The following is a 23,391-nucleotide window of genomic DNA, read 5'->3' as shown; positions in this document are numbered from 1 at the left end:
CCCGTGCTTCCGAGACATATGTACACCAGCACGGGCATGGTGAGTGACTCAAAGAGTGTATTTCTGTACTTCACTTCTCAATTTACTACTCAGTCCAAAGTAGCAATTGTTGGCAAGAGAGATTCTCCGTTTGATTTCAAAACTGACTTTATTATTGGTGTTAATGCTGGGTCCCAAAAAACGAAGTCGTCCACTTTTTCAAATTTGTAAATGTCAACAGTGACGTGGATGCCAAGCCGCTTATACGTTGTCTGTTTTTGTGCTGACAGGAGATACTTTGTTTTTTCCTCGTTCACTACAAGACCCATTCACTATACTTCGCTATCTTATTCCGAGAAGGCAGAATAGACTTATCCCTTATTTATACAGATGATTTCAATTTCAATCGGCATTACCCGAGAGGTTTAGTTTTGTGGCTCTTATTGTCCTCTCCAACATCACATTAAAGAAATCACACGAAATCCGATTACGACGGAGATAGTTGTATTGCCCAAAGTCATTTTTAGTTTCGCGGAAATTTCAGGTCCAGCAGCTCAGTTGTTTTTCAGTCGAGTAGTTGCTTTCGTACCTCTTCTCCGCGGCGGTATTTAATGAGTGGGAAATGTGGTTCCACTGCGCACATACGCACACCATCCTCAAATGTGACAGAATTCAAAATTTTGCATTTTTGAAATTATGCGCTAAAAATTTACAAAGACCTTCTATTTGCCTTTCAGCAAAAGCTGTAGCAAATATTTGTTATATTATGTTGAAAAACCAAAGGTAAAGTCTCCCTTGCCCATATGATTAGCAAACGTGTAACTTTGAGTTGTCACCTTTGAAGATCGTGTGTGTTATGTCGGCTTGTGGAAAAGTCAGTTGTGATTCAGCTTTTCGGCGTTGAGATTTCCTTGTGTTACTAATAATAATAGTAGATTGGCGCTTAAACATGTGTTAGTGTTTGACCGAGCTTCTCCTCCGATTTGTGGTGTGCGCCTTGATGTTGCCACATAAAGGGGAGGAACCTAGAGTTTTACGCTGACTCCGAACAGCGATTGTATTTTCATTAGAAGCTGTTTTTCATGGCCGAAATATACTCAGAAGTTTGCCATTGCCTGCTGAGGGGCGACCGCTATTAGAGAAACACTTTATATATATATATATATATATATATATATATATATATATTTTTTTACTTTGGAATGGTAGCGCGCACTGCTAACCACTTCACCACATCGGCCGCCTTGACCTTGCATTAATGGACGCTAAAACACTGAAAGCCACGTAGCTTAGTATGTCTCTTTATGCTGCAACTTATTACTATATATGTACTATAATTGGGACAAAACATCGCTTCCTTCGTAACGGGGGCAGCTATCTTACGTGCGCTCCAAGTGCCCATAAGAGAAAACCGTGGATGCCTCGTTCTTCTCTTCTGTAAGGGCGTGAGCGCAAATGACAAGCTGTTGAAGAATCTTGCTTTGATTTAGATTGTGGCTAGACGCTCGTCCACTGGAGTGAACGGCAGCATTCGGCGACGGAGTCTCTCACCCACCACAAATCCAACCAAATTTGAGCTGCTTTATGTGGCAACGGTAGAAAACGTTCGCAAGATCCTATGCTTTTGTTGCCCTGTCCCGTCCATGGCATATCTTGTAGGGCGGTGATGTCAGCCTTTGAGGACATCAACCAGTCGAGCAGCGGCACCTTCCCCAATAAGGGCCCGGACATTCTAGGTGCATGCCCCCAAATCGTAGTCGTTTAAACGTTTGCCGTGCCATCAAAAGAAGGGAGTCTCGTCCAAGGCATCGTTTTTCTTTCATTGCTTTTTTTTTTTTACTCAGTGGGTCCCAAACCCAGCGCACAATCTACTGCCCCATATGCAAGATCATGATTCAATAATACAAGGTTGGATAAGCTGGCATTTGTCTCGCTCCCGCATTCTGCCTTAGCCTGTGTTGTTGTCTTTTTTGATTTATAGAAACTACTACTAAAATACATGGAGAAATATTGTCTTCGTAAAAAAGTTCAACAGGCAACACAGCCGATATTTTCATGGATTTTTTTCTTGGAAATTCATTTTCTTATTGTGCGAATTCAAGTAAGTATGCCAGAAAAATGAAAAATAATGGAAATATTTTGAATTAAAACAATAGTATACATATTTTTTTGCAGAGTATCGGGAGTTATTTAATTTTTTTTTGAAAAACTAGCGTTTTATAGCAGGTGCAGCCGCTGCAAGTAAGTTTTGCGGGCTTGGATCTCTGTGTGTCCGTCCACGTTTGGCTGGAGCAGTCCACTCGGAACTACAACTGCAGCGGTTTATTTGGCCAAGTGCATCCGTTGCATACTTACAAGTAAGTACAAGGCGCCATAAGTGTGAAGATTAAAATATTAACAACGATTTTTTCATGTACAGGTCAGGATCACTTTGTGTCCGTCCACGTTCGCTGGTGCAGGTCTTTTTCACAACTGTAGCCTTTTGTTTGGACAAGTGCAGCCTTTGCATACTTACAAGTAAGAATACAACCCCAAAAAAGTGAAAATGCAGATATTAATAAAGATTTTTTCTTGTGCAGGTCAGGATCGCTTTGTGTGTCCATCCACGCGCAAGTTGAGCCTCATTGGTTCCAGGATTCGCATCTGATCGCAGGTACAACTTTTTCCTTACCGCAAGTAACGCAAGTTCATCGTCGTCCTCTGGATAGTGCTTTATAATAAGAAAATAAGCAAGAAAAAATCGATTTTAATATGCACTAAAACAGTGGTACATATGCTGGCAAATATGCTCGCAAAACAACAAAATTTAGTGTTCAGTTTAATGTTTTTTTTTCAATAACACCTAGATGTTAAGATTTCTAAGATGTCTCCACGATTAGCAGAATCCGAGATATACCGATTTGAAGAAGTACATGATTAGTCCGAATCACGAAAAATGCAAACTTAGACAGATCATATCTCCGAAGAAAAAAAAATATAAAAAAATTTCCTCGAATACGTGTTAGCTTATTTCATGTATAGAACCCATAAAAAAAAATAAGCCAATCGAAAGTGTGACACCAAATTTGGTGTCCGATATGGAAAAAAATTTCTCATATACACATTTGATGATTTGCCTTTTTTAAGATATTTGTCCTTTTTGCCTTTTCTAACTTTAATTGTAAAGGGCAAGGAAAAATCCCTTATTCTTGATTATATGAAAGTTTCAAACGTTCCATATTTAAAAATGGCGTCACTTGTATCAACTCACGTGGAGTGCACGTTTAGTACATTCAAGGCTTTTCTTAGCGAAAATCTAATGAAAATGCTGCCAGAAAACTTCGAAATGCACCTTGTGGTTCAATGTTACTACAAGTATATGGATTGAAGTTTTGCGAGTTAAAAACTCGAAAGGAGAAAATAGTCAAAGATTCAAAGTACAATTTTTTCATAAAATTAAACTAGTTCATAGTTTTTCTCTTTTATACTTGTAAAATAAACATTTCTAAAATAAATGTATTTTTGATAATTTTTCGGTGTTTGTGTTTTTAGCGCCTTCTTTTGCCCTTTTTTTTTTTGCGATTTTTGGTGTTTTTCCTGTCTATTTCGCAATTTTATTTTGCCTTTTCTTAGCCAATTTAGTTATTTTATTTTGCCTTTTTTATAGGTTTTTAGGTCCTAAAAATCCGTTCCCTGATGATTAACAACACTGGTTGGAGCAAATAGTAGAAAACATTACCTAAAATTTAAATTTTTAAAAAGCAAATGTATGTAATTCAATTTAAGATATTGAATATGTAATTTTTAAATGCAACAAAAATAAAAAATTCATCACTAATCGAATTTCATCGAAATGCCAATCACAAAGCATATAAATGTACCACTAATTTTTTAAAGGATTAATTTATATCGTCGTTTAAAGTACAAAATCGCGTATCATTCTGCAAAACCGCGTAACTGGCATTTTGGATTTGCTCACATAAGCTCTTGGCTCAGTCCTTATCCATTCGTCCTTAAATATACTAGCCAGAAATCTGATTGCTTTATAAAAAAGAGAACCATTTTGAAATATGAGTGTTTTTACTCTCTGGAAAATAATTTATGCAACCTCACATACGCGGTTTTGCATTTTGTTGATACGCGGTTTTGCACTTTAAACGACGATATACATTATATCATATGCAGGCAGATTCTGTAATTCACTTCCGAATGAATTTCAACCTCTGCCAATTTGAATTCAACTTGAATTCGACTCATATTCACTCGGAAGTGATTTTCAGAACCTGCCTGAGTGTTGTCCCTAAATGATTTGTTTGTATTATATTCATTTGTTTAATATATACCGAAATTTTAATGAAACCATGGTTTATTTTGAATGTTTGGGAATATTTGTCGAAAATACTCTTCCTTGGGCAGAATTTTATGTGAATAAAATTCTCTCATTCGTTTATGTATATAATTTTGAATATCTACATAGCATGTTTAATATACCATAAAAGTTAATCCATTGTCTATTGTGTAGATCAGAGGAATCATTCTTTATATGTTTAATTAAATTTTTATACAAAAAACGCATTTCAGCACTACCAACCAGACTATTTGTCCTCCTACCTTTTAACAAAAGGGGATACAATTTTTACCCGCTTTCTTTTTCTTTCTCAAATGCAACCTTACAAGGTAGTCGATTGACACCAGGGAAGCCAACTCGTGGGGAATTTCCCGGTTTCGGGTTACGTGGGGAACCGGGGGATGGACTGGTTTTTTGTGAGAAATTAGTGTGACTAATTTTTTTCTTTTTTGTTTCACTGATTTCATAATGAGTTAAAAAAGTTGCATAAGAAATACTACTGTAACTAAAAGTACTGCTTTTGCAACCCTGCCAATTATGCAAACAACCGTTGATTTTTTTAGAAATTGCCTTGTCGCATTTGCTTTCCTATAGTGAATGAAACAATTTATTTTTATATGGCAGAAAACCGCAACCAACCCCAAGCAAAATTTTAAAAGGAAAATTTTTAGCCACTTGAAACTTGCACCTTAATATACTAGAACTGAGTGTGCTACAATACTGCATACCCGAAATCTTTCTAGGGAATCGAATTAAAAAAGCTCGAAATTTTTACGAAAGTTTGCTGAATTTTTCAATATTGCAGAAAGTTTGAAACTTGGATTTATACGGTTTTTATTATTAAACTATATTTTTATAAAAAAACTCAAATTAAATAACTAAAAAAAAAATTATTCTGAAAGCTTGTCAAAATTTGGGGCGACAATTTTTACGACCACAGTATGTATGTAAGTATTATATGTACATTTTTTTTATTTTTTATTTGTTCACTAACTTTACAAAAATTTGGGTTGATTTATGAATACATAGATAAATAAAATAGACAGAAAAACCACCAAAATATATCAAAATGCAATATATATTTTTTTTTAATAAGGAGATATCTATGGGTGGGGAATTTTACGAAATTTCGGGCAAAATCGGGGAATTTCATAGTCGAAATCGGGGAATTCTCAAAAATGAGATGGCTACCCTGATTGACACACATGTCAATATTTATCCAACTTGTATTATTGAATCCTGTTATAAAAAATATGCATGATAAGTAGCTGTACACCTTATTTTTACGGTCACTGTTTTTGCCATAAAAAGATTTTATCTGGGATATAGTAACGAAAAATAACGCAACCGATGATAACAATTTATGAATGGGTTGAGTTGCCACCACTAACTACTCGTAGTTTCAACAACATGGAATAATTTCCAATTGGCGTCTCTATCAGCTGCTACAGTTTTATTCTACAATTTTTGTACATAATTAACATCTATTTATGTATATATATAGGTATGTAGATAAAAACATACTCAGATACGTTTGTTTCCATCAGCAGCGACTGAACAAACATAAACAAATGAGGATGGGCGCAAGTGAGATAGCAGAATACAGCTGGTGACGCTCTCAGCATTTGCTGGCTTTCCATGCGGTTGTGGCAGTGGATTTCCGTTCCAAATTCGTGGTTTCTCACCTTCCACTTCCAGTGTAGTTATATAGCTTTACCGAAACAAGTCGAATTGTGAAACGGTTGCAGTCTATATTTATTTCTCTTTTCACTGCGGGAAGAGCGAGCGAGCGCGAATGAAAGAGAGGGAGGCAGGGATGGTGAGAGCATTAATGGCGTGTGTGCTCTTTGGTACTTTGAGACGAAAGATTTTTTACGACACGGCGGCAAAAAAAGTACAGTCATCACAAAAACGTAAGCCTCTTCGCGACGCTAGTGGCGGCGGCGAATCGTTACGGCACGGCACAGAAGTCAAAATGCAGCATTGAATGCATACCATTCAAATGAACAGGCGTATGCAACAGTGGCCGGATAAACAACCATTTGAATAAAAGCAAAGTACTCGCTATTTTTGCACTTTGCTTCGTGTTTATTAGCTTGCTATCTGATAAGCTGACTACAACTCGTTGTTCTTCATTTTTTTATTTGTTTACTTTCCCATATATGTACATATCGTCGTTTAAAGTACAAAACCGCTTATCAACAAAATGCAAAACCGCGTATGTGAGGTTGCATAAATTATTTTCTAGAGAGTAAAAACACTCATATTTCAAAGTGGTTTTCTTTTTTATAAAGCAATCGCATTTCTTGCTGGTATATTTCAGGACGAATGTATAAGGATTGAGCCAAAAACTTACATCAAATTTCAGTTACGCGGTTTTGTGGAAGGGCGGTACGGCCGCGGTTTTGTACTTTAAACGACGATATACATACATACATACATATGGTCGTTTAAAGTACAAAACCGCGTATCGTCATTCTGCAAAACCGCGTAACTGACATTGGCTGCCAAAAATTGGATTTGCTCACACAAGCTGTTGGCTCAATTCTTATCCATTCGTCTTAAAATATACTTGCCAGAAATGCGATTTCCTTGTAAAAAAGTGAACTATTTTGAAATATGAGTGTTTTTACTGTCTAGATAATAATTTATACAACCTCACATATGCGGTTTTGCATTTTCCTGATACGCGGTTTTGCATTTTGTTGATACGCGGTTTTGTACTTTTAACGACGATATGTACCTACTAGATTCGTACGTATGTATAGCGAAAATTTGTGTTGGTCCCCAACCCGCCAAAAAATTCTTGACTGTTTTTGTTGGTAGTGAGTTTATTTTTACATCTGCGCTACATTGATTGGTGTGGGTAGGCCTCATTCGTTGCACTTCGTCTTCGTATCTTCAGCTGATCAAGTCAGCTGCATATTATGTATGTATGTATGGCATGTGCATATGTACAAATTCTTGCATCCAAATTAGCAAATTTGTATGACCGACTGGGCAGTGGAATGCGTAGCTTGTTTTTTGTTTCGGCTTTTGTTTATAATCACCCTCATTGCGAGAGTCGTGTCGAATGCAAGTGGTTTTTCGAGAGTCGAATCGTATCGAAAATTTCACGTCAAATTTCCACTCGACTAATGTATTAAAACGGAAAAACTTGGCAGCATTGTATGGTTTTCGACGATTTTGGTCGTTTACTTATTTCAGTACGACAATCGACAATGTTACTGTTGTTGAGTCGTACAATTTAGCCTAATTTATGACTTATCAATGAGGCTGAATAATACATACATACAACAGTGAATGTCACTTAAAACCGCACACCAAAGATCACTAAACCAAGCGCTGCGCCGAATAAATTGGCCCGTCGTGGTTGGTTGGTTGTAGTGCTACCCAAGATGACACTTAAGATTCAATTAGTGTTTCCCGAAAGTTTTATGTCTTAAAGAAGTCAGACCTGGGCATTCGCACAGGAAATAAAATACTGTTTCTTCACTACCAGGTAAGCCGCAGCTGCGGCATATCCTGTTGTTGGAAGACCTATTCTATGTACCTATAAGCATGTTTTCCTAGACACTAATGACTGGTGACAGTCGTTACAATTCTAAATACGTCTATCCTTGACCTACTTAGCAGGTCCTCTCTTTCTTTTTCAAAGCTCTCGTGCTATCTTCCAAGTTTTTCCGAAGATCTCTGACCACCAGTTCATCTGTTCTCTCGTTGCCTTCTATGTTCCTATGGCCGGGAACCCAGACGAGAGAGAGGGGCATTGACTGATACTACGCTCGGCGTGCATTCTCTGAGTAGCTTAGACTTGGTTCAGTAGATCAGAGGTTCCCAAACTTATTTTTCTCGTAGACCCTTTGCTTTCGGTGGACCTCCTGGTGCTCATTTCCAACATATTCCCTAAGCTCATCAAACAATTTGAAGATTAAATCTAACGATGTCATTTTGCATCGCGGGTGAGTTCCAAAACTAAATTCGGAGTGGCAAAAATAAAAATAAAATATTTCTCTTTCTTTCATTTATTAAAATAATGTGATTGCAAGATTTAAAAAACAGAGCTCTAAAGCCATGAAAGCACTATTTCGCTCTGATGTGTTATATTTTTTAAGAGCACTAAATAAACTCCTCACATGTTCGGCTCACTCATGAATTTGCATGTGATGTATTTGTCAAATAGTTTATTTTTGTTGATGGCATCATTTTTATTTTTATCGCTCCGATTTTAAAAGTGATGCGAAAAATATTCGTCACTAGCATTTTTAAAACACCAAACTTGAAACAACCAAACTGCAAAGCTTTTTACGCCAAATTCCAAATTAAAAAACTGACAAAAAGAAAAGACTGAATCTAGAAGTGTACCACCGTCTCATCCTCTTCAAAGCAGGATGGGCAAATGGAGTTGTCATTTATCACAGTCATGTGTTTTTGCGTAACTCAGTGCAACTAATATATATTTCTTTCGGATCTGCAATTAAAAATATATATTTTTTTTTTTACATTTGATCGTGATTGATGTGCTTAAACTGATAAATGGTATAAACATAAGCAGAAGAATCTGGTTTCCACGCTCTGCATCTACCCTTAACATTTTTATTAAAACAAATTTGTCGCAATTTCATCTCTAAAGCAAATATTAAATATCATTTAATAAACACTTTAGATTTAAATAATCACAAACCCATTTTGAATATTCTTTGTGGGACAGAAGCCGAAATATTTCTTACTAAAGAAAATTCTGCAGAAAATGAAATTAAAAATGCTTTGAAACTTTGAAACTTTAAGTTAAATTTTGACCAAGATTTCAGATAGAGCACCTTGATACTGCAATTTAAAAGCCGTTACGGCTTTCGCGCCAAAGGCAGTAAACTCTGATGATACGAATAACATTGATTTTGGTATAAAAAAAGTACTGCGTTTATAATATTATGTACAAATAATGATCTCAGTGAAAATGAACAAATTTACTAAATTATAATTTACCCTGGATTCCAAAATGTAAATATACAAAGAATCAGGCCTTCTCATTTCTAGACCACCGCGTATGGAACTGTCCAATATCCGCAACAATGCCTGAATGCTAGTTACAAGTAAGTTTGCGCAAGTTGGACATTGTAATCTGCAAATACTTTAGGAGGACGGGTGCTTTATATTTTTACAATTCGTAATTTAGGGTTGGTAATTAGGCGATTATTTTTGTTTATACGTAATTTTTTTTTTTTGAAAACTAGACATACTTTCGGCTATGCAGTTTTATAATTCATTTAATTCGCGTTGATTTTTGAGTAATTTTTTTGTTGAAGGTGTTGCACTTTTTCTTCGGTACTCAAATTTTTTTGTACCGCCAATATGTATAAAAAAAATGCAAAAAAAAAATAAAAAAATATTAAAAATTCGAATTCTTAGCCGCACAGACACTTCGTAATCCTAAAATTTAATGGACTATAAAATTGTATACCCGAAAGTTTTCTAAAATATCTGACAACAAATTTGCATCAAAATTTTTCGTAGATAGTTTTGAGCTTTCATTTTTATGGTTTTTGTTGTTGTGTTGTTGCATTAAATAAAGGTTTTCCTATATATTTCTGTTTTCTTACACGCAATAAGTACTGTAAATATATTTTATAAAGGAAATGGTACCTATCGACGACTTTCAATTTATTGGCACATTGACCTGCATTTAGGCACATTTTTACGGAGAAATTCGGCACAATTTTAAATTTTGATTTTCCATCACTGCTTGATGACACAAAGTGAAAGTAAGTTCACCAGTGCTTCAAGAGCACTATACACCACTTAAAAAAATTAAAGATAAATAAATAGGCTATCAAGCAACCATTTTGGTTCCTTACTATCGAAACAAGACAAAATTTCACTTGCAACTAGTATTTTTTTCACGACAACGTAGACCCCTGGGGGTCCACCTGGACCAATTTGGGAATCAATGCACTAGATGATATAGCCTGGGGGCTACTCTGTAATCCGATACGACAGAGAAATGTGATGCGATAGGCAATCACCCCTCTGGATTACCTACGATGTGTTTGCGCGAACGCGAATCATTTTTTTCGCATCGCATTACAGAGTAACCCCCAAGGAGTGTTGCCTGGCTGTCTGAGTAAATAACCGCTCTTTCTTTCCCGGTAGCACTAGTAGTAGTTTAGTATCATATAGCTAACATGGATTACCAGCCGAAGGGAGCGATTGACACTAAGCTCTACGGACCTAAACCTATGCCTACACCGCAGTCCATCTTGGACCCGCAGCTTGACCCCTTCTCTATTCCCTTCTGGATGGGAACTGCATATGTACATTCATGAACAAATTGAGGCTTGATACCTTTCATTCCGTCGTTGTTGTTGTTGTTGTTGTTGTTGTTGTTGTTGTTGTTGTTGTAGCGGCTACAACAACCCCGCCCAGATCGGTTAATATCTCAGTGGCTGTCGTCAAGTTCCACTAACGGCAGCCCTAAGAAGCGTGCAGCCTCAATGGGGTCGGTCCACAGGGACAAAGGCGCTAGAGTTGTTGGGTTTTCCGGGCATACCAAGAGATATTTCGAGACATGAGGTTTCTCTCCGCATGCCGGACACTCATTCGGCACATCTGCGTTTAGTCTGCTCAGGTATGAGTTTAACCTGCTGCAGTAGCCAGAGCGAAGTTGGGCTACTGTGGTTCTTGTCTCCCGAGGCAGATGAAGCTCCGTGAATTCCACCTCCTTCGTCGAGGTGGTGAACAAGGGGTAGGCTCCTTGCAGTGAAGAAGCGAAAAAGCTCGGAGAGATATCCGTTTACTTTCGAACACAAGTCATCAAAGCAATCGTCGGCGTAGGAGACAATCGAGACTCCCTCTTGTGGTTGAGGGAGCTTTGAAATATACCCTGTTTTATTTTTCTAAGTTTACTCGATTTGTCTCTAAACATTACCGACGAGTGTCGACCACTCAGATAATTCGCCGACCACCATTTGAGCCTCTGTGGGAGAGAGGAAGCCTCTGTATCTTCTAGTAGCGTGGAAAGGCTTCCTCTCTCCCTTTCATTCCGTGGTTTTATTTGCTATCGGGGCAATGCTTAAGATTGAGCTATGCCTAAAGGTCCTCGATTTCCATAGCCCAGGCTCGCTCTCTGAGCTGTTTTCTTTAGACATATGTAGGTCAGTGGGACTGCATTCAGTTTTTCTGAGGGGCAGGACCTCAGTGCCCCAGTTAGCCTCGAAATGTAGCCCTTTGTATGTTATCTACTTTACTGTCATTGTATTGTTTGCTTAAAACTGGACGACACCAAGATATTTCGCATTGGATGATATGGAGATTATCTTACCGCCTATGGATGGATGTCTAATTTGAGAGGTATTTTATTCCTATCAGCAAACAATAATAACTCGGTTTTGGTTAGGTTTACGTTAAGGCCACTGCGTTTAGCCCACGTGTGTAATCTACCCAGTGCCTACTCTATAATTTCACTTAAATTAGGGAGGAATGTTCCTTTGACTGCTATCACTACATCGCCAGCATACGCCACTATTCTAACTCCTTTGAGTTGCAGCAGTATGCCACTACACACACTACAGAGTACCTCCGTCTAGTTACTAGACTGTCCGCTTTTCGCCTGAATAATTGCTCCTTATTTTACTCTCGAGTTAATTATATGAGCTGAACGTGCTTCTTCGATTTTTACCAAACTCGGTTCAGTTATTTATTAAGCCGCAGAAAGGTGAAAATACGACATTTAATACGTGCGCCAGGTATATGAAGCTCGGTTTCGTCCGAACTTATGCTTTCTTAGTTGTTAACCGACTTCCAAAACACGAGGAGGTTATCAGTTCGTCGGAATATTTTTTTTTTTTATGCATGTTACCGCATAACTGGACCACGTCAACCGATTTCGAAAATTCTTTTTGCATCGGAAAGGTAGTGTCTCTGAGGTGGTCCCATACTAATCTGGTTTAGATCCGATCATTGGATATTAAAATACATATATATATATATATATATATATATTGTTTTTTAAATAACTGGAGACGCAAACACACAAGGAACATTAGTAGTGTTTTCTTGGGTTATCTGGCTCAGTATCACAATCATTTCTTACGAGAACAATCAGGATCATTATTATTGGGATTGGCAGAACGAGCACGAGGAAGAAAAATTATAAAAATTAACTCACTGAATGGGGGAAAGGTAGAGTTAAACGAGATAATACTAATTTAAATAAATATCTAACATTAATGCGATTTATTTAAAGCCGGTTATAAAAAAACTGTTTGCGTATATTTACATTAATCTGCCAGTGAAACAAAACAAAGAACGGATCATAAAATTGAATCCGATCGATGTTGTTGTTGCATGTGCATGCAAATCTTTTATCCGAATCCTGATATTGCCCAAAAAACGCAGCCGTTGTTACACGGGTAATATTAACCGTATAATTGCATGTTTGAGACTTCGGTTTGTAATCCAGTATCAACCCGACATACCTAAATTTTTGGTCAATATGGCAAGATGTGCCACGCGATACTAACCACCTTTTCCCTTTGTTCCGATCTATTCGAAACAAAAAGTGTAAAAATAATTGGTTTTGTCGATGATAGCCGTTGAAATGGTAGCCAAATACAGACGCAATTACAAACACGCATACTGTTCCTTTCTAATTTGTATAATTCTTACCAGTAAATTAAAATTATTTTTCTCTTTGCAGGCCGCGATTTTACAACAAACCTCCCAATACATCTACGAGTTGGAGAACCAAAAGACCCAGCTTTTAAACCAAAATAGTCAATTGAAGCGTCAACTTGGATTGCACGAATCGAATACAGCTGGCAGTTCAGCCACAGGAACAGTAGAGTCTTCAGCTGCTAGCGGTGCAGAATCGTTGAACAGTGGCAGCGGGGCCATAAAAAAACGCAAACTCACCGACAATATAATCAGCCTCCAAACGATAAGTGACTCCTCTGATGAAGGCTTAGGATCGATGTCCCCAGAACCAACGACACTTTTGAATGTGGGCGTTGGCAGTGTCAATGCTAAAAGTCAAGTGATTATTGCACATAATGCTGCCACCTCTAAGGAATTGAGCGAAATGAAAAAGCAACTGGAAAAGGAACGCCGCATGCGCACCATGCTTGAAGAGGAATTGCAAATGATCAAGCGGCAGCTGTATTCGGTGGCCACGGCACCTGCAGCCTCTACATCCTCATACATTCCACGCGAAGTGATCGAACACACAGACAATTTGGTCCGCGAATCCATAGATGAGTTGCCAGCTGGAACTGTTTCCTATGTTGAAATTGATGAAATGACAGGTCAAAGGCAAGTGGTAGTTTGCTCAAGTATTGAAGAGTTGGAGAGCGAAGCTGCAGCCGCAGCAGCAGAAATTATCACAGAAGACAATGTGCAGGAGGAGGTCATACTATCATCTACATCGTCTACCGAATCCGAGCAAGAAGTCAATGCCATTGCCAAGGCATATGCTGAAGGTTCATCACCGTCAGCGGCAGTCCTGCAACCAATATTACAGGCCGCCATCAAAGCAACGCCAAAAGTTGAGGTAGAACGCATACATGAGATCATCAAAGTAAAAACGGAAAAAATAGATCAACCAAGTGGTTTGACACGCTCGCGTCAGAATCTTGAAACCATTGTGGAGGCCATAAGACACCTAGAAGGTGACCATCTATTCGCGGATGGCAGTGAGCAAAAGTTGCAGCAACAGCAAAATCAAAGAGCACAGGAGGCTCCCTTGGCGTTAACCACAAAAGTGCAGCATGCGCAGCGTGCCACTTTGGCTGAATTGCGTCCTTACCTGCAAATCAAAGGCAACAAACAAGTAACCATTCTGCAGCAAACAGGCCAGCAGAAGGATAGTGGCACTGGCAGCATTGGAACTACTACAGTCATGCCCACCGCCATTTACAAAGTGCAAACAACTGCCGCGGGGTCGAGCAGTGTAGGCGCTGGACAAGGTGCACAACAGGTGACGATCACAACGACAGCCCTAAAACAGGTTCGGCCGGGTGTCATTGTTGCCAAGCAGCTGTCTTGATTGCATTCAACTGCAACAACAGTGTCGCCAACTGCAAACACAACTACTGAGTTAGAGGTTAAAGATGAAAGCTCGGCTACCGCTGAGCGAGAGGCAGGAGCACAGGCAACTTCAACAGCAGCAGTAGCAATTGACTGTTTCCAAAAGAAAAGTACTTTCAAAGAAAATGGATCACAATTAGAAACGTCGACGCAAAATCCATTTCCAACAGCTTTGGTGACCAAACTGGTGGATGTGGGTGTTAACCGAAAGTCAAGTCAATCAAATCAAGGAATGAACATCTTTTCTAGTATTGATATTGATGACATTTTAAAAAAAAAGGTAAAAGTCGTTAAAAATTTTGCCACCAACAGATCAATTCTTAATAACGCTATGATACATTCACAACCAGAAAAGCCGAATACTTTAGAAAAATGTACAAAGACTGCTCATAATACCAAATTGACCGTTTTACCAACAACGGCTACCAATAAACCTACTGTTGCTGTTGATATATCGTCAATAGCTGGTCGTGCGGCAAAATCTGCAAATCGTTTTCGCAATTTGGCTTCTTCAATTGAGAACACTACTGATGGCAAATTAAAAGCAGCTGCTACTACTCCTAAACGAATTAATAATTATACTACTACACATACTACTACGATAAAACTAAATAGTAATAACAAACATGATAATTGTAATGATAATCTAACTAATTTTAATTCTTGTAATATTTTACCTAAGTTAACTAAACGTCAGCAAGCAAAATCTTAATGTTACCAACATTGTTAATAGTAATAAAAAAATCGCTAAATTGTATGGATGAATATACATAAATGCAAGAACCAATACAGCTACCCATAATTTGGTGGAGATCGACCATTATAGTATGTCGTATCATATTTCGAGAAGAAAATAAAATATTGTACTGGAATTCAAAGAGCTATGCGAGTAAAGCATTAATTAATATGGATTATGTGTAAATGATAAAACTATTCCTTAAACCAAAAAAAGGCATGCGTTTTTTGTGTTTATCTTTTACTGTATGTATTTAATGCAAATTAAAAATGCCTGTTGTTGTAAGGCGAGGAGAAACGTTTATTACAATTATGCTAAGCAGTCTTAATTGCCGACAGTCGATGTCGTGTTTACGGTATTGTGGCATAGGCGAGGGGATCGAATTACGGCATTCGGTTAAGAAAAAAAAAATTGTTTCCATTTTCATCATTTTCTGTCCCAAGTATGGTAATTACTACATATAATTTTTGAATATGAACCTGATTGTATATTTTAAATACTGCTTACATCGAGTTTTCTTTTTCTTTGTCGTTATTCCAGACTTAAAAGTATAATTAAAGAAATATCTCAGCCAGTCGTTAGATGTGGTTTTTGCAAAACGACTTTCCAAGTTCAAATTTTAACGTACAGTTGCCTTAGAGATCCAATTTGAGACTACTTTGATGTAAGGTTTTTCCATAGATGATGAAGTCTAAGAATGCATCACCTTATATTTTGATAGTCTTTATATAAGGTTTTTTTAACTATAAAAATTATGAATTTAAATAATTCATAACAACACGTTTTGAATAAACATGATTACCCTCATTCGTAAAAAATAAAGTAGCTTAAAAGGTTTATAAATTGAAAAATGTATGAAAACATCAATTTATAGGGCTTTTTAAACCTACTTTATTTTTTATGAATAAGGCTATATGAATATTAATATTTCAATATGAATTGGAAATTTTAGAGCAAATTTTACTTAGTTCAATTATTTGTATTTTAGGTGTTTAGAAATGTGCAATATGCATGCAGGTTGTGTGAATAATGAAATTCGAAAATGGTGATCACTAGAATCGGAAACTTGAGTAAATTCAAAACGAAGTTTTTGCAAAAATATCTAACGTGAAACTTTAGTTAAATAAGCATTCTCTAATTTGTTTCAAAATTTCTTTTTGACCATTTCTATTTTCTAACTGTTTGTTTATTCGCCCAACCCTGAGTTGCATAAATAGTTATGTACGTACGTGTATAATTATGTTTCTGACTGAGAACTAAGAAGAAAAAATAAAACTGAACCATTTTAAACTGTAGAGATTTCATGATTGAGGAAATACATTTTAGACAACACTGGCGGCATCACTGCCAAGAGAAATTGATAAATATAAGATAACGAAAATATAAGAAAGTCGAATTGCAATAACTGCTACTGATCATGGCCTCAAATACATAATAGGGCTATTCGCGATCCGGTGCAAATGGCCTAGCATCATTGCATTGCAAATTTGTATTGCAAATTATTTGCAATACACAAACAAAATACACGCATTTGCACTTGTCATGGCTTGACAAATTTGCAATACCGAAAATCCATAGCATAAAAATGCTATGCATTGCAACTCTGGTTGACATTTCTCTCAGCTGAATAAAAAAGGTTTACCATGCCAGTTTAATAAAGTTCGCTCACAATCCATGGCATATTTCTGCAATTGCATTAATTTGTCAGCTCTTATGCACCGAATCGCGAATAGCCCTAATGTCAATATCTTTTGCTCCAAACAACTTAGACTATCTATCGTATACATACATGTGTATAAAACAAGCAATAGCAAAAATACCAATCACAAAAACAAAACAAAATCAAAGTACAAAATGAAATAGATACATACATCATGCCTGCATGAATAATAAAATACCATATTAATAGAAGTACGCAAAGTTAAACATTTATAATAACATGCCATCCGACCATTTTTTCTTTTAAATCAGAAAAGGCCCTCAGTACATTTATCATACCCTTACTATTTTTAATAAGTTTTAATTTTAGTAGTAAGCACTCAGTACCATCGCATTAGTTTTCGAATGTACAGTGGGAGGAAAATAAATAGGGACGCGACATTTTTTTGTGCTATTGGGTATTTTTCTTTCGTTTATTTAATGTTATTTTTTTATGGAAGTATGGCTCCCTATATAAAAAAAAACATGTATTTAGCTCCAAGTTTCAAACATTGTACACAAATTAGGAAAAGTATACAGAATTTTAAACTTTTTAATCAGAATTTTTCGAAAAAAATTGCAGTGTTGTGTCCCATATATTTTAGTATATGCAAATTTAAAGCAGTTAGGACTTGCCGTTGATTTTTGGCATTTTTGTGCGGTGTCACGCATTTTCTTCCATATAAAGTATGTTCGAAAATTTTTTATATGGAGGAAAATGCGCAACATCGTCAGAAAAATGCTAAAAATCAACGGTAAGTTCTAGGAACTTCAAACTTGCATTTTTCTATACTAAAATTTACAATACTGTACCTAGACCCCTTTTATTTTGGGTAAAAAGTTTGAAGTTTTGATAAACATTTTTGAAATTCGCAAAATTTTTGCAAATCTTTTACAAAGTTTGAAATTTTGACTTAAGTGGTTATTGTTAGACGACAATAAAAATATAAATATTAAATAAACCAAAGATAGACAAACAAACTGTTAAAGTGTCGTACCCCTAATTGTTTTCCCGTCACCGTACGTATGTGTGTATGTACCCACCAGTTACAAAAATTTAAAAAAATTAAATATATTGCCACGAATATGGTTATTAGTGTGGAACGAAAATCCGCTTTTTTAGAATTTTGATTGGTAATAGCAAAAATATGGTTCATTATGCTCTAAAAAAATCTGTGTGAAATGTGAAAATATTTGGTCAATATCCTACGCTCGCCCAAGTCCATCAAAGTTCAATTACTAAAAAAATGTTTCTTAGCTAACTTCGATTCTCTTCAAAAAAGGTCCGTATACTTCTTTCGAAGATTATTGAATTTTTAGTCAAAAAATGTATTAATTAATTCATTTATTAACTTTTATTTTTTGAGCATATTGAACTTTGATGGACTTGGGCGAGCCTAGGATATTGACAAAAAAATTCCAAATTTCACACAGATTTTTTTTAAAGCATATGAACCATATTTTTGCTTTCACCAATCAAAATTCTAAAAAAGCGGATTTTCGGCCCACGCTAATGGTAATTAATCAACTCTATACTATGTAGTTGCATTTGACCGTATCACTGCTTCATGCTTCATCCGCCATGGTTTAACCATGAAAAAACACACTTAGTATATGTATCAAAACAAATACCAATACATTATGTATGTATGTATATGTAGCTTAGAAATTACGAAGAAGTTTGAATGAATATGCCTAGAAAGGGATTAGATAGCTATTTAATTTAAGTTTAAATTAATTTTATTTTTGTTTACTTTTTTGTTCTGTTGACTGTTTGTTTAACTATAATTATCAAGCAATAAATTAAAAAAATAAATAAATAAACAATCCCTAAAAATTAAAGTAAGAATTTCTGTCTGCTTATATACAGAAATCGCAGTATACACATAAACATATGTATGTACATGAATACCTATGTATATGTATAAATTAAGTAAATTTTTTTATTTTATTTTATGCTAATTTTTTAGCTTGAAGCGAAGGTATAAAAATAAATGTCAAATTAATGGAATATTTAAATTTTTCTTGAATACAGTACATATGAATGTACATATTCCTACATACATATGTACATCCAGCTCTTTTTATCTCTACTACGCTTTTGTGTGCCTACAAAATCAAGAGAACTTTCTTTCAATTTTATTTATAGAAATTGAATAAATTACATACTTTTTAAAAATTATTATTTGCTGTTTAATTTTGTATCTAATTTTTCACCATCTCATTTTCATTTTAGTTGAATACTACGTATGTACATTAGGGAGCAATTGTACAGTTGGGAAAAATTGTTTTGGTTTTGCTTTATAATTTTTGGCAATGTTTGCTCACATGGAATTCGCAATAAGGCCGAAAAAGTATTCAGCCCAATTCTACATTTCGACTCAAATTTCCCCCGTTTGGCAACTTTGGTATTCTGTGTTCTTCGAAATTTACGATTATACCTATTCTGCATTTCGATCGTAGTTCCGCTTCCCTAAGTTGCAAATTTGTTGTCGGAGAACGTTTCGATTGTTATTTTCGTGGGGTTAAATAATAAAATTTTATAAAAAAATTATGTGAAAGATACTATGGATGATTGTAAAAGTCATAAATGAATATTCGCGATTTCTGTGTATTCGCGATGTTTTTTGTAATGTTTACAAGTACAAGACAACAACACCAGAGCAATACGAAAAATTGGTTGAAATAATGGCAACCAGAAGGGATATTGCGCGAGGTTTCCAAAGAGGAAGTCCAGGCGTTTTTGTTTTCATTACCTACAAATAAGACTGTGGCCCTTATTATGAGCTGCATTCGATTTTCGATCTTCGCTGGCTATCGAAGATCGAAAGTGAAATTCGTATTATGAGCTATGCACGCGTGTCGAAATTTTCGTTGAGTATCGAATTTTCTGTCGAACAGAATTTTGCTTTCGATGAAGTAGCGAAGTGTTAGAAAATTGTGAAAAATGTATGATTTTGTATATGTTTTCTTACATTTTGGCGGCTAGACACTAATTTTAAACAATTTTTATTAATTTCATGCAGTTCTAACATCGTGAATACTAAACACAAGCTCGAAAGGCTGGTTTTACTTGTGAAAGAAAATCCCAATACTCTGTTGGCACGATCTCTGAGAACAAAATCGTAGCGCTGTTGATAGTTTTAAAATATTTTAAATAGATTTGGCTCACAAACGCCTCTTTAGATGGTCGGAACTTTTTAATGAATCTGTAGACAAATTTCTTAAATATATTTTATATCAAAATATATTCGAAAGACTAATAAACTTAAACTCTCTTAAACATTTGCTACTCCTGGCCAGTTTACTAAGCTCTCATCCTCTGACGAATCGTTGAACCAGAACTCGTTGTACTCATTTTACCACGTTTTTATAAACTTGCTTTCTTTTTTACTTCATTTTAATTAGAACAAATTTACATAAATATGTATAAGCACACTATTTAGTTTGCTCGATTTGTAAACAAAGCTTCTCAGCGGTGAAAAATATACTATTGTGAACAACCTAAACGAGCGAAATTCACAATAGCGCTATTCTTCATCGACTGAGCGCCATAATACCAAATGAAAATTCGTTCGCTCCGCACTTTCGACCACAGTCGAAAATCGAATGCAACTCATAATAGGGGCCTGTGAAATGTACTGAATACAATTTATTCTTTTTATATAAAATTAAAAGATATATGTACATAAAATGTGGAGTTACATAAAAAATTTCCTTTTTTCTGCTAAAGAGAGTATATTCGATTAAGAATGTCTACGATTAAGCTTTCCCTTATTCCATATAAAGAATGTACACGAAAAAAACTGGTCGCACATAACCAAGCATAGCTCGGTTAATCATAACATTAAAATAAAAATCGGTAGACACTTAAAAAGCTGGAAGCATTTTCCACCTTACTGCATCATTTCTTTTTAGTAACAAAAATCAGTGTAGAAACGAGGACCAAGAAAAAATCGATCGCGAGTTAATATTGCGCAAAAAGCTGGAAAATCCCAGCATGTTCCATAACGACATCGCAAAAAAGCTAAAATTTCCAAAGTCTACCGTTACTTATGTGCTTAAAAAGTACAATGAATGTTTATCTTTAAAAAGGAACCCTGGTAGTGGCAGAAAAAAAGGATTTGCTTGCGAAATTAAGGCAAAGGAAGTGTTATCTGTTTTTAAGGATAATCCTGGACTTTCGGTAAGAGATGTCGGCAAAAAATTAAACATGTCGTCTTCGTATATACAAAAAGTATGCAAAACAGCAGGACTACGTTCTTACAAAGTGAATGCAGCACCTAATCGCAACGGTAAGCAAAATTTGTTGGCGAAACAACGTGCTCGGAAATTGTACGACAGTCTCATACAAAAATTTGGCTGTATTGTTATGGATGACGAATCGTACGTAAAAGCCGATTTTAAACAAATCCGGGGCCGCGAATTTCACACTGCAAATAAAAGAGGCAATGTTGCAGATAAATATAAAAACAAAAAGTTTGACAAATTTCCCAAAAAGTTTCTCATTTGGCAGGCAATTTGCCAATGCGGCTTCAAAAGTGATCCTTTTGTAAGCACTGGTACAATTAACCAAGAAATTTATGTTAAGGAGTGTCTGCAAAAGCGACTTTTACCTCTTATACGGCTTCATAAAGATCCAGTGCTTTTTTGGCCTGATCTCGCGATATGTCATTACGGAAAAATGGCTTTAGGATGGTAACATAGAAACAAAGTGTATTTTGTAGCAAAAGAGGTGAATCCACCTAATTGTCCAGAGCATCGGCCGATCGAAACCTACTGGGCCGTTATGAAATCCAAACTTCTTAAGACCCACAAAGCTGTAAAAAACGCACAACAATTCAAAAATAAATGGCAGCTGGTTTCCAAGGAAATCACTGAAACTTCTGTGCAAGGGCTAATGAAGGACATAAAGTCAAAATTGCGATCGTTTGCTTATTACAAGGAGAATTAACTCTTTTTTAACGAATTTCAATAAAACTAAGTTTAGATGTAAATATATGTAAATATCGTTGAATTCCATTAATATATTTATGTTTTAGAACGTTTTAACTGTGACCAGTTTTTTTTCGTGTACATTCTTTATACACATTTGGTGTTGCCTTTTTTAAGATATTTGCCTTTTTTGCCTATTGTACCTTTATAAAAGTGATTATAGCGACGAAAACCCCTTATTCCTGATAATATAAAAGTTCCAAACGTTCCTTATTTAAATTGGGCGCGACATGTATCAACTCATGTCGAGCGCACGTTTAGTAGATTCAAGGCAGAGTTAAAACCTGTTCTGTTACAAAAAAATCAAGTTGATAATGAAGAAAATCAATGGATAAATAAAGAAGTAATAAGTGGTCATATGAAAATGCGCAAAGATTTTTTTTAATGAAAAATTAGCATGAAAGAATGTCACTCATACGCCATGTACACCTGAAAATATCTCGAAAACTTATCCATAGAATAGAAAAGTAACTAGATTTTCGGAATCGGCGAGCAATTTGCAAAGTTTTCCTGTAAACCAGTGCTATTTTTTAGTTTTTGTCTTTTTAGTACCTTTTGCCTTTTTTGCTATTTCTACTGTCTTTTCCTGCCTATTTCGCTTTTTTATTTTGCCTTTTTTTTAGGTTTTTAAGTCCTAAAAGTCCTTCTTTTTTGGCGCTGTAACCACCTAAGCGATTTTGGCCGAGTTCAGCAAAGCACGCTAGTCGTTTCTCCTCTGTGCCAACTGGCGCCAATTGGAAACGCCAAGTCCTTCTCCACCTGATCTTTCCATCGCAGTGGGGGCCTCCCTCTTCCTCTGCTACCACCAGCGGGTTCNCGAGCGACATGGCCAAGCCAGTGGAGCCGCTCTATTTTAATTCGCTGCACTATGTCTATGTCGTTGTAAAGCTCATACATCTCATCGTTCCATCGTCTGCGGTACTCGCCGTCGCCAGCGCGTAAAAGCAAGGCAAGCAATGTCGGGGGCCTTGCGACGTCGACTACAGCTGCCATGTAAAGGGACGCTAATTCGGAGTTGGATTTGTGGTGGGAGAGAGACTCCGTCGCTGAGTACTGTCGTTCATCCCGGTGGACGAGCGTCTAGCCACAATCCGCATCAAAGCGAGATTTTTCAACATCTCGCTCATCTGCGCCCATGCCCCGACGGAAGAGAAGGATGAGGTATCCAAGGATCTCTTCTATGAGCGCTTGGAGTGCACGTACGAGCGCTGCCCCCGTCATGATATCAAAATCATGCTTGGCGACTTCAATGCCTGGGTGGGCAAGGAAGGGATCTTTGGAACCACCGTCGGAAAATTCAGCCTCCACGACGAAACGTCCGACAACGGATTGAGGCTGATCGACTTCGCCGGGCCCGAAACATGGTAGTATTCAGTCGTAGGTTCAAGCATAAAAAGATCCATCAAGCTACGTGGCTGTCTCCGGATCGAAAAACGATAAATCGATCATGTTGTGATAGACGGAAGGCACGCTTCCAGTGTTTCAGACGTACGCACACTCCGAGGGCCAAACATCGACTCGGACCACTATCTTGTTGCAGCCAAGATACGCACCCGCCTCTGTGCAGCAAAAAATG

General features: G+C 36.6%; 1 protein-coding gene and 1 long non-coding RNA gene across 3 annotated transcripts in view; both read left to right on the top strand.

Annotated features, from left to right (window-relative positions):
• crp (transcription factor cropped) overlaps nt 1-15,581 on the top strand; it is a 70,087-nt gene extending 54,506 nt beyond the window's left edge. The window contains exons 3-4 of one of the 2 annotated variants that reach the window (XR_001846850.1): nt 13,002-14,666; nt 14,737-15,581. Coding sequence is in view for 1 of the 2 variants with exons in the window: in XM_017610459.1 (XP_017465948.1) it covers nt 13,002-14,345 (1,344 nt within the window). In the remaining variant the exon portion in view is untranslated. Of the gene's footprint in view, nt 1-13,001 lie in introns of both variants that reach the window. The other variant, XM_017610459.1, reaches the window with a different exon arrangement.
• On the top strand, nt 2,241-2,808 carry LOC108358928 (uncharacterized). The gene is made up of 2 exons (XR_001846852.1): nt 2,241-2,496; nt 2,559-2,808. It is a non-coding gene; the product is annotated as an uncharacterized LOC108358928 (long non-coding RNA).
• Nucleotides 15,582-23,391: the final 7,810 nt, after the last annotated feature.

Source organism: Rhagoletis zephyria, unplaced genomic scaffold, assembly GCF_001687245.7.
Source record: "Rhagoletis zephyria isolate East Lansing unplaced genomic scaffold, Rhagoletis_zephyria_1.1 Rzeph_scaffold_00314, whole genome shotgun sequence".
NCBI classification, from domain to species: Eukaryota; Metazoa; Arthropoda; class Insecta; order Diptera; family Tephritidae; genus Rhagoletis; species Rhagoletis zephyria.
The sequence above is the reverse complement of the archived record's forward strand: the minus strand, read 5'-3'. Positions and strand labels throughout refer to the sequence as shown.